The sequence below is a fragment of the Stegastes partitus genome, unplaced genomic scaffold (assembly GCF_000690725.1).
Source record: "Stegastes partitus isolate 25-593 unplaced genomic scaffold, Stegastes_partitus-1.0.2 Scaffold564, whole genome shotgun sequence".
Taxonomy (NCBI): domain Eukaryota; kingdom Metazoa; phylum Chordata; class Actinopteri; family Pomacentridae; genus Stegastes; species Stegastes partitus.
In genome coordinates, this window is record NW_007578295.1 from 380,116 (window position 1) to 392,448 (window position 12,333).

A 12,333-nucleotide genomic window follows, 5' to 3' on the forward strand; every position below is an offset into this window, starting at 1 on the left:
ATACATACACACACATATACACACACACACACATATACACACACACTACACACTACACACTACACACACACCTACACACACTACACACGCGCATACACACACACACACACACACACACATATACACACACACACATATACACACACACACACACACATATACACACACACACTACACACTACACACTACACACACACCTACACACACTAAACACGCGCATACACACACACACACACACACACACACATATACACACACACTACACACACACATATACACACACACACACACATATACACATACACACACACACACACACACTACACACGTCTTCCCTTGTATATCTTATGTTCACATACAGCTTGGGTTTCCATGATGTAATGTATCCATGGTACCATGTGACCCTGATGGACAGATGTTCAAACCTACACTTCAGCTTTACATTCCTGCCAAACAACTTTAATCTTTGTCTTGGCTTTAAATCTGACCAGCAGAGTTTCTGTCAGCGCTGACACACAGGTGTGCTGTCTGTCTGCCTGAGCTGTAAACACACTGCTGCTTTTCAATCTCATCACTTTTTTTATAGTCAAACACCATTTCAGACAAACTGTTGTTAAGCCTTCAGAATCCAGCACAGCGCCCACACCGCTGTGGATAAAACAATGACTTGTCTGTGGTCATTGACATTGTGAACCGTCTGACTGGACCTTCTGCTCCTTTTGATATGATCCAACCCAACAGGTGCATGAACATGTCTCTCCTCTGATGGATCAGTGTCTTCTGTCTCCTGTGGTTCACCCCATGATTGTCTTTACCATGTTCAGTACTGTTAAGCTGATGACACGCTGTAAATAAGCAATGCTCCCTAATCCCCCTTTTTGAGGATAGCTGATGCTGGATGGCCAAAAACGTCCTCCAGTTCAGTGAGTGTGTGAGATGTAAGATCAGCAGCACTTGGTCTGCTTTGGTGCTGCTAATTTACAGCATATATCATCTTATAGCAGCTAACATGAAGACGTTCCACATTTTAGAGAGAGAACCCAACAATCCAAGGTTCCCTTTGGGTTCCCTCTGAGCAAGCAGTTAAACCTTCGCTGTAACCGGGAGGAAAACAAAACGTCAGACAGAACCAGGCTCAGGGAAGGGGTCCGGTTGGGGTGAGGGTGGGGATGAGGGGGTGGAGGACAGCAGGACAGCAGACGGAGAACAGACCAGCAACACCAAGAGAACAATGAACATTTTGGAGGTTGATGAAGCCAGAAACTGCAGATCAATATAACTGTCATGAAGAGAGAGAAAGGAGAGGAGAGGAGCCCAGTGCATCATGGGAGTCCTCCAGCAGTCTGAAGCTACAGCAGCATCACTGAGGTGGTCCAAGCTACCTGTAAAGAGGAGTGCTTTCAGCCTGATCTTAAACGTAGTGTTCATAAGGAATCACAGAAGTCTGGCTGAGAAGTGGGTTTCAGCATCGCTCTGTGGCAGGATGCTCCTGATTTGAGCCACATGGCGTACAGGTAACTTGTATGCACAGGTGATATGCTCTCTGTAACCTTTGACCTTTGTTGACCTTCCAGAAAGAAGAAGACCATGAAGCTGTCCAGGGCTCTGTCTGATCTGGTCAAGTACACTCGGTCCGTAGGCCTCTATGACATCGAGGCACAAGGTGAGCCGTTCTGTTCACGCTAGTCGGCCGTTAGCTTCACCGACTCACACAGATGCTAATCCAGTACCAGCCTCAGGACAGCAGCAGAGTAGGAGCTAACGGTTACTTAAACCTGATCTGAGATTTTAATGTCGACTGTCTTTTATTGCTACGGACACCTGCGGCTCAGGTATCAGATTCAGTCAGATTCTTTCCTGTTTGGAATGACGAACAGTTCGGCTCTGTCAGCCTAACATTTGGTGGTTTTAGTGATGCTGAACACGACTTTAGTTGAAGTTCAGGAGCCTGATGACCGTCTTTGTGTTGTCTCCGGCAGCCAGCTGCAGCTGGCAGGTGTCGTCACTGAGTGAGACTAAAGCCCATCAGGTGATGCAGCAGAAAGCCACGTCCTTCATTCACTTCAACCAGCGACAGCTCTCCCGCATCTACCCGTCCTCCTACCGCGTGGACTCCTCCAACTTCAACCCTCAGCCCTTCTGGAACGCCGGCTGCCAGCTTGGTACGACTCCATCCTGAAGTGATCAGACGTTCAGAGCGTTAACTGATCAGGACTTCTACCGTTTTATCGACATTTCTGCCGATCGGCTGCTTTACGTCTTTGATCCTCCCACACCCGCTGTATACGAGCACATGGAGGTGAAATGTCCAGCCGGCTGACAGTAATTCATGTGGAATGCTTTGATTTCAGTGGCGCTGAACTACCAGTCAGAGGGTCGCGTCCTGCAGCTCAACAGAGCCAAATTCTACAGCAACGGCAACTGTGGCTACATCCTCAAGCCGGCCTGCATGTGTGAAGGTCTGCCTATGAGAAGAATCATGGTGGTGCTGGAGAGCTATTGAGCGATCTAGAGTTGTGTTTGTGTTGTGATGAAAACTAATATCTCGGGAATTACCAACAGCATCAGGGCTATAAATACATAGTGAGCTTCCTTTCTGCCCCCTGCAGGTGCCTTTAACCCCAACATGGAGGACCCGCTGCCGGGTCAGATGAGGAAACAGCTGGTGTTGAAGATCATCAGTGGACAGCAGCTGCCCAAACCCAAAGACTCCATGCTGGGAGACAGAGGAGAGGTAGGATGCACATGTGCCTGTACCACCTGTAGTCTTTTTTGAAATGTAACTGAACACACACAACAACATGATTGAATGCCAGTGTGTTATAAAACACCAACACCCTACCGAACGTCGTCGTGCACGACGGCTAACTCATTAAATCTGTTGTAGAAACCTGTCGTGCAAATGCGTCTTCTCAGAATTTAGAAGCAGGGAACATTAAGGAGATCTTTTCAAAGAAAAAGTCTTTAAAAATTGGTCCTGTGGTGTCACTTGAGTTAGTGTCAGTGGGCTCTATAGCCTACATGATAGAAGAGTAGAAAGTCTGTTTATGTGCAGTTAGAAGGACGTGAGATGAGCTCTGTGGCTGCTGCAGGCTCCAAAATAAACCAGCAGCTGCTAGTCTGACACATCACAACCTCTGAAGAAACTGTCTGGGTTGATACTAGCTCAGTGATGAACCATCAGGGTCCTCTTGTTGGAAAGCACACAGAGAATAACGGTGACTTTAATCCACGTCCACATGTCTAAGAAAGCAGAAGCAAACCGCTGTGTGTCCTCTCTCCGTCAGATCATCGATCCCTTTGTGGAGGTGGAGGTCATCGGCCTCCCAGTGGACTGTTGCAAGGAGCAGACCAGAGTGGTGGACGATAACGGTGAGCTGATGAAGAGCTTCGTCTGCCTTCAGAAACATTAGCATGACGAGAAAAATCTGAGATAATCGAGTAGTACTTCAGTAACTGTGAAGATGTAAATACATGGATCCAACTGATCTGTGGTGTTCATGATACCTGTGAAGTGCTGGTAGGTGCAGGAGTCAGCTGAACGTTAGCAGACCAGCTAGATGACAGAGCTGTTGTCCAGCCATGTTCCCAAGTGGTTAGCATGTCAGGAGTTAGCTGGATGGTGCTTGGCTCCAGTTCTTCTCCAGGGAACCGGCCGAGTCACTTTTAAACATGTCTGATGGCCACAATAGCAACACGTGGCTCCTCTAAGAGGTATGTTGGTGGTCGTTTTTTTAGAAGTGATGGCTTCTCTCATCAGACTTGGCATATAGAAGGCTTTAATGTCTGCCCTTTGACCACTAACTGACAGCTGTGGTTGGTAGGTGGCACACCTCACCCTCACAGGAAAGTGTCAGGGAATGTTTTCTAAACGTTGAGTGTGTGGACGTCACTACAATGCCTGGTCTTGGATCTCCATGTAGCTAAAGCAGCTAATATAAGAGAACTGGTCAGTGTTTCCTCTGGACCAGTGTTCATTCCAGTCTCAGTGTTTCTTTGGTATAAATTCAACACCCAGAACCTTTCTTTAGACGATCCTACGTCAGTTTAGCCGGCTAGCCCTGACTGTGGGTCCTGCTGTACGCGACCACCTCGGTGTTGTGCTTTCCCTCTGACATGTGGTTAATGTATGTATGTGGCCACTCAGACAGTCCGCTGGCTGAATGTGACTCTACCTGTGTGTGTGTTCGCGGCCTGTATGGGTTCTGATCCATTATTGATGAGCTCTGCATGAGGAGATGTGCACAGGCAGCAGCTCGCGGTCCACCGTCTCCCTCCCTCACGAGCCTGAATAATTGATGAGTGCTGAGCTCACTTTCTGACTCTCCCTGGCCGTCCACTCTCTCCGTCTCTCCTGCTCTTTATATCCTCTCTACTTACCTGCAGAACTTTTCTCTTCTTATTTGTCACACAGTTTTTCTGCATTGTCATTCAGTTTTTCTCTCCCATCTTTCTGTTCTCTCTCTGCACCCGCCTCCCCTCCTCCACCTTTTCTGCCACCTCTCTTTGGATGTTTCGTAGGGTTCAACCCGATGTGGGAGGAGACTCTGGTGTTCACGGTCTACATGCCAGAGCTGGCCCTGGTGCGTTTCCTCGTGTGGGATCATGACCCCATTGGCCAGGACTTCATCGGCCAGCGCACCATTGCCTTCAACAGCATGATGCCAGGTAAGCCACGGTGAAGCACCCGCTCTGAGACGCAGGTGACCCCGGCTCATGTTTCTGTGGTGACCTCTAACAGCTCTGTTGTTGCATTTTGTTGTGTCTTGTGCTCTGGTGGTGTCGCATCCTGTAGACATGGGAACTGCTGTGAAAAAGGAGAGATGGTTTATTAAGTCAGGCATGTAGCCCTGTTCCCCAACCTCCATGATTCATGTATTTATGTTGAAATGCATCAGTATCAGGATATCAGAAGCTCTTTTAGAATGACTCTCAACGCATTTTAAAGGGAAGCTTGGGTCTTTTGGAAGATAAACTAACTTGCATGTGGGTTAAGTGCAGAACTGGAGTAAAGATGTGCTCAGCCCGGCTTCATTTGAAAAAGTCTGACTCTGTCCAAAGTACAAAAATAAACCCACCAACGACTTCAGAGTTCATTAGGTTACATGTTGTATATCAGTTGTTTAGTCCCTACTAGATATGTGTCATCTCCCAGGATCTTTGTACAAGTTCCATTCATTTAGTTGTGATCAGTGCAGCTTTGTCTTAAAGGTTATTAAAGGTATTGGCTCTAAGTTATATCTGCAGACAGTCATAAAAGCACATCTGTGTGTATCAAAGTTACACATTTAGTTGTTGTTTTTTCATTAAAATCACTCCTTCCTGCCTTGAAATGGCCAAGATGTAACTCTGACTGCTCATTTTGCTCATGATGTGTCTTCTAGCACATGAAAAATACCACATCACCATATTAACAAGGTTACAAAGAAAAGCAGGTCTTTAAAAAACTCACAGCTGGGCCAAAAATACACATGTAAGGTTGTGAACATGACCAGTTTATTCGTCTGCTCAGCACCTTTCAGCCAAAACCTCTGCTCGTCAAACACACAACATAAACAACTGTCCTTGCTTGTATTTCCATGTGTTTCCCTGAACTCGGAGTAGAAGCTGTACCACTGTGCAGGCTTTACAGGCAGCAGTCCGTCCAGTCCATACACACTGCCGTTTTCACAACAACAACATTTGGATGCCAGCTGCTTATGATGTAGTCAACGGGATCCAGTCTCTGTATGGCCACATGAGAGGCTAACATTTGATTATTATTTACATTCACAAGAAAGTTATTCATCACTTTTTACAGCTAGAAGACAGGATTAAATCAGGTGTCTGAGTTGGATGATTGGAAACAGAAAGCAGAGTGTCATCTGCATAGAAGTGGACCTGTACACTGAAAGAACACATCTGACCATCCAGCAGAAGCTTACAGAACAACACGGGTTGAAGCATCCAGCCTTTAGATACAGCCTGCCTAACTGTATTATGATGGCTTATTATCTAGTGACCTGTGTTAGACGGGACCTATACTAACCAAGAGCTACAGTATGGACTTCCTAAACAGACTGAATGATGGAGTGCAATGTTCAGAGTGACGATGCTAGATGGCGTAAAGTAGAACACATAAAGAAAAGTGGATTGTTTCACTATTTTATATACAACAGCTGTCTATCTATCTATCTATCCATCCATCCATCTATCCATCTATCCATCTATCCATCTATCCATCTATCTATCTATCTATCCATCTATCCATCTATCTATCTATCTATCTATCTATCTATCCATCTATCCATCTATCCATCTATCCATCTATCTATCTATCTATCTATCAGTCTGCACTGTTGTGTTTCACTCACTGATATTGTGGCTGTTCCCGTGGTGTGTTGTTGTTTTTATCTAGGTTATCGCCATGTGTACTTGGAAGGTATGGAGGAGGCGTCCATCTTTGTTCATGTGGCTGTGAATGACATCACTGGTAAGGTAGGTACCACTGATGAAGCCAGCAGGCAATGGATGAAAAGCTGTGACCTTTGCTGTACAAATGGGACAGCTTTACACACTTACACCTATGGAAAATATTTAAAAAGACTTTACAACACACTCTGTTCATTAAAGTGGATGTCAGGGTTTTGACACCATGTTTACATTGTGTGTATACGTATCCCTGTTTTAGAACTTTAGAGGGACCCATGAATGTTTCTATTAAAATAAACCAGGAGAATTTACAGTGATGTTTTTCCAGACAATTCCCCCACTGCTTCTTTTTTTTAACATATATATATATATATGGTACCAATACCAGTGAACGCTGAAGGCCAGAAGTTTGTGGCACCCTGTCCACATCCTGTACTTTACTACTGGGGCTGTGATTTTAGGTTTTCTGCCCTTTCTTTTATCTGAGGGGAAATCTTAATGCTTCTTCCTCGAGTTATACTATAGAATATAGTTTCCTTCTAACTTTTTGTCAGTAGTTTGTTTCTCCTCGGTCCAGTATTATTTTGCCCATATGTCCAAAGCCAGCTCCATGAGGAAAGGGTTTTTCCACTTCAGTGTGGAAGCTCCTGGCTGGTCTGAGCTCAGCCCAACCGTTCAGCAGCTGACTGGGAGTCAGACCTGATGGCCTAACGTCAGCTGGGTGCCCTCATAGTTTAAGCCATGTAGTTGGTAGTAATGGCACCTAAAACGTACGAATGCTTGTTCTTCTTTTCAACCTTTGTTCCATTCAGGATAAATCAGCTGAAACAGCCCAAACAAAAAGGTGGCGTTTCACATTTGGTCTAGAAGAACTGACTGTGTATATTTTTGTTGTTATTTCTGTTTTAAAATGTTGTGATTAGATCCTGAAGAAGGCCGTTGTGGCGGTCCCACTGGCTGTGGTTTGGTTTCCCTCTAACCTTGTAGCTCCAGTGCCCTCAGCTGTCTCCAGCCACGTTGTAAATGGCTGCTCTGTTGTTCACATTGTCCTTGCTTTGAACTTCCTCTTCCTCAGCTGTTGCGGTGAGCCTCCTGCTGTGATTTCTCCCCTAACCCCACCCCACCCAATGTCTCTCTCTTTCATCCTGCCCCTCTCTGACTTTCACTCTCTTCCTGTGTCTGTTTGTGATTTCAGTGGACCCCTCTTTTACCAAACGCTCCATTTAGAGGCAGGAAATTGTTAGGAGCCCTGATGCTGCCACTCAAAACTCAGGTGTAGTGAGACCCAGTTGGCATCTTGCATGAGCCACATGCTCCACCTTCTTTGCCACCTAAATGCCCCCGTCCTCCTGCCCTCCTCCCCTGCCCCTTGCACACACCCCTTTTGTCAGCCAGCTGCTATCATTAACAACTCTCCGGCCAACTCATGGCTCTCATGAGTTATGAAGGCTGCCCTGCCTGCACATTCATTGACTCCCCGAGTAGATCCAGTGTCATTAACCTACACCCTGAAGAGCTGGAGAGAGAAGGGAGTCAGGAAGTCTGCCAGGCTGCAGTGACATCTCTGCTGTGTTGTTTTTGCAGAGAGCGTTTTTCTCTTAACTCAGGAGTTTTCCAGTGTGCTGCACTGCAGGGGTATACAGTTCCAGTGCCTCTGAGGACATTTATCTCTCCTTTCATTCCCTTCCTTGTGTTTTAACCACTTTGTCTGCTCTTTTTGTTTATTGCTAGATCATTTATTTTCTATTCTAGGTTTAGTGATCATAGCAGGGTAAGAATGCAACGGCTCATAAGAGTTTGAAGGAGCATATTAGACATTTACAGAAAAACTAAACAGACATTTGCAGCGTTTGTTTCAGCTCCACTCATAGTGAACACCTGGCAGCATGTCTTGTGGATGCAGCACTGGTTGGATAATTCTTATGGATCCAGAACCCCGGTGCCGAGTCGTTCCTAGTTTCTGCTCAATGTGACCGACGAAGGCCTTCATTAGATCCGTTTATTGAAGCTGTTAAATTAGACCCAGAAGAACACGGTGCAGCAGTAATACGAAGCTTCTCGTCTGTCTCTGGACAACAAACAGTTTCCCAGAGTGTCAGGTCTCTGTTTTAGGATGAAAGGTTTGTGGTCCCAAAGGCACAGCAGGCGGGACAACCTGATTTATTGAGCTTCCTTGTAGTTCCACATTGTGCATGTCCGCCCACATCAGCCCTTGTTTTTCTTTCTTTTCACTCAGCCACAGACTTCTTTTGTTTGTCGTCTCGTCTTTTTGCCGTACAGCTGATAGGTGGTCAGTAAGCCGTTCACCGTAGTGGAGGGCAGTCAGGCCATTTGGATCTGCTCTCAGTTTTGATAACAAGCAGTGGTTAAAGGTTTAAGTGACATGATGCAGGGATTTTAGCATGAGAACTTCCAGGACTTTTAGTTTCCTGAGAACTTCCATCAGGGACGAAGTCACCTCCAGCACAGTGTGATTTCTACGCAGGGTGAAGCCCCAGGGCCATGAAACACACTTGGTCCACTGACACATTCACAGGTTGTCCCTGAACGCTGCCTTCCACAGAAACGGGCAGATTGGTGTCGACCACAGACTACAAGCCAAACAACCTGCTCCCAGGTGTGGGGAACAAGGCTACACTCGAGTTCGTCACCAATTAGAATGCTCTTCACTGAAAGTACCTGCCTTTCAGGAATACTGCCACCAAGTAGAAGCTCTCTCTGGATCTGAGTTTAGACCCTAGTTTCTCTTATGGACATACAGGGAGCCTCATGGCTTCCTGTTTCATGGGAAACTCTTTGTGCCGTGTGATGCCCCGTCCCACTAAACGTCCATTTTGTTTGGCATTTTGTGTGGACTGGTACAATCCATGAAAATGTCAAAGCGAGTTTCACAGTCATCTCTGTCATGGTCTGAATGTCGTCATCATGTTCATCCCGTTCATTGTGGCTTCTTACATGCACCATGTAGCTCCTAAAGGCACAGTCTGTGTAATGTGAATGTTAACCCAGAGAGCAACGAGGCCGCTCGTCACCACTCGCTCACTTTACATTCGTCTTTTATCTTTTAATCCTGGTTATACAAAATAAAGATTCTTCATCTGAGTTTTTTTCTCCTCATCTAAACTATTTTTATAGATTTTGAGTATTGTATCTTTATTATTCTTCAAATAGACGTTTTCAGATGAAACAAAATAAGTCATACTCAAGACGATTTGGTGCAGTCTTTGTTTTACTCTCAGGCCTTTACTGCAGCGTTGTGGTGGTCAGATCCTCCTCTTTGTAGTTCTACTAGAACGCAGTACCAAAGTACGACCAGTGTGTTGAGCCGTATGGACAAACAGCCTGAGGACCTCTTTGTGTCTTTAACTTTGGCAGGTAGATTCAAGCATGTGTGTGTAACTAATCCCTCACCGCTGGACAGCAGCTGCTCTACAGAGATGTAGGTGCTCAGAATGCCTTTGAATCCAAGTGGAATTCAAAGTTAGTCAGCATGGATACCAGCTGAATGATCGCAGGGTCAGAGGGTGATCATTCATGTGTGACAGGACATTTCTGGGGTAAATGTGGATCAATAGAATCTGTTTGTTCCTTTTGAAGCATGCTCACTGTGCACAGCTGCCCACATACTGTAATAATGCAGTGTGGACCCATGCCACCGGCATTATGGTAACCCTTTCTTATTCACATTCCTGTGACTTACTCGTTTTTGTTTAGGATTCGTTGTGTTTGACAATTTGGTTTTATTGTGTTTTTTCCAGGCCAGAGCAGCCAGCGGCATAAAAGGGCTGTTCCACAGAAACCCAAAACAGGCTTCCCTGGACAGCCATGCTGCTGTACAGCACAGCCGTAAGCACCCGTTTGGTGCCCACCTCCTGCGCCGCACTGCCAGTGCCCCCACCAAAGGTCAGCCCAAAATCAAGAAGGGCCTCCCAGAGATCGCCATCGACACCAAAGAATACAGCTCAGAGGGCGCTAGCGAGGAGCGGGAGTCTGAGGACAGGGACAAGGCCTCTGCTGCCGTCTCTTACCAGTTCACACCACCACAGCACCGCAACGGGGACTCAGTTGCATCCCAACAAACCAAGAGCCCCTGGGACCATCCTGACTCCAACGGGGCTTTTCACCCTGAGGAGGGTAAAGGTAAGAGCTCACTTTATGCTCCGCAGCGACCCATGAGTGAGCCTCTGAAACGGGCCAGTCGGCTCCGCTTTCATGATCCGCTGGACATGAAGCAAGGCGTGTTTGCCCGTGTTGCTCTGAACAGCTCAGGCAGGGTGGGCATGTCGTCCAACTGCATCACATGTGTGATTGGCTCAAAGGAGAGTCCAGAGGCTGAGAGGAAGGCTCAGGTCGAGGAAAGGCAGGAATGCAAGTCCACAAAGTCAGATCGGGAGAGACGAAGGAGAAGCAACTGCTCCCCATCAACCAAGAGCCAAGTTCAGTCAGAAACTGTTGCCAAGCCCCAACCTGCCTGTTCAGACCTGGAGCGGTCTACCCCCAAACGCAAGTCGTGTATGGAGACCCAGTTTCAGTACTCGCCCCAGGCCCTCCTCCGACCCATCCCTTTCCCCCGGTCCAAAGCCAGGCAAACTCTGGGTGCCCAACATATCCAGTCTCAGCCTGACGCATCCCACAGGGGCACCCGATCCTGCAGCGTTCCCCGTAGACGCTCCCCCAACGCTGTTACACCAGCACCAGTCCTCCCACCAGACTGCAGGACCAGTCTCTGCTGGCAGCAAGCTACGCCGCCCAACTATGGGGCTGTTTGTGGCTCAGTTCCCACCCCGTTCACAAAGAGCAACACAAATGAAGGTCTCTTGCTCAGCGACAGTAGCAGCTGCGATAGCTTTGGCAGCCTGAGCAGCTTGGAGTCCCCTCCTATGCTGCCTCCACGTTCGGTCCTCGACAGTCGCAAGAGGGCTGTGGGAACCCTGCAGAGAGAGATGAATGCCCTGTTTGCCCAGAAAATGGAAGAGCTGCGTCATAAGTCCCCCATGTTCTTTGCTGGTAAGACCTATCTGATGCCGTTTGAGCAGTAACCCGGTAGATCGGAGTCGTAGCTGTAATCAACCTTTCATGTACGATGGAATGTAGACCTCCAGTTAGCACCATGAGTGGTAGCTCGTGCTGTCACAACTTCCCTTCCGATGTGAATGTGTAACACCTCAGCGTCCTTCGTGTCCCTGGTAGAGCGGCTTCAGATTTGAACACCATCACTAGCGGTGTAGCGCTGCCCTGTAGTGTGTGTAGCGTTCATCTCAGCCTCAGCATTTCATCTGATTCCATGTTTGCTTTTCTCTTGAAAACACTCGACATAATACAACCGACATGCTTCACAGATGAGAGAAATGGTAAGTTTTTACCCTGTAGTTAGTAGTAATTACAGTTAAACCTGTTCATTTTGATCATACGGTCTAAAGCAACAAACACAAGAGTCTGACCCCATTGGATCACCAGCCAGCAGCTGAAAGGTCCTCCTCAGAGTCCAGAATCCAGACTGTTTGATAGACTAGAGACTGCAGGAAATGTGATGAACAAGCATTTAGAGTGTTTTAGTTGGTCTGGAGCTGAGGCACTAAAGTCGGTCTGTGGGCCTGACATGAGTGGGTGGCCGTGGCTCAGGTGGAAGAGCAGCACAGGGACGGCAGCTCGATCCCTGATAGGCTGCCGTTAGCATGTCAGTGTATGTGAATGCTGATGCATTGTGAAGTGTGTTGAAGAACCTCGCTGAGGTTCAAACTCGTATATTCTGTAAGAAGCAGCTACACAGGTGTGAACTGTTTCACATATTGTAAGACTAACGGCCGGTGAACAGACAGCAGCTGAACAAAGCCATCGTCACAACCGAAGCAGTTTGACTCCTACATGAAACTTGAAACACACAATATTTGGAGTACATCCTTGACAACATCTGGCTACGCC

General features: G+C 47.1%; 1 protein-coding gene across 1 annotated transcript in view; it reads left to right on the forward strand.

Annotated features, from left to right (window-relative positions):
• plch2a (phospholipase C, eta 2a) overlaps positions 1-12,333 on the forward strand; it is a 165,546-nt gene that overhangs the window by 151,554 nt on the left and 1,659 nt on the right. The window contains 8 exon segments of the mRNA XM_008288558.1: positions 1,575-1,663; positions 1,980-2,162; positions 2,352-2,459; positions 2,610-2,734; positions 3,288-3,372; positions 4,522-4,668; positions 6,398-6,477; positions 10,170-10,551. Coding sequence (XP_008286780.1) covers positions 1,575-1,663; positions 1,980-2,162; positions 2,352-2,459; positions 2,610-2,734; positions 3,288-3,372; positions 4,522-4,668; positions 6,398-6,477; positions 10,170-10,551 — 1,199 coding nt within the window.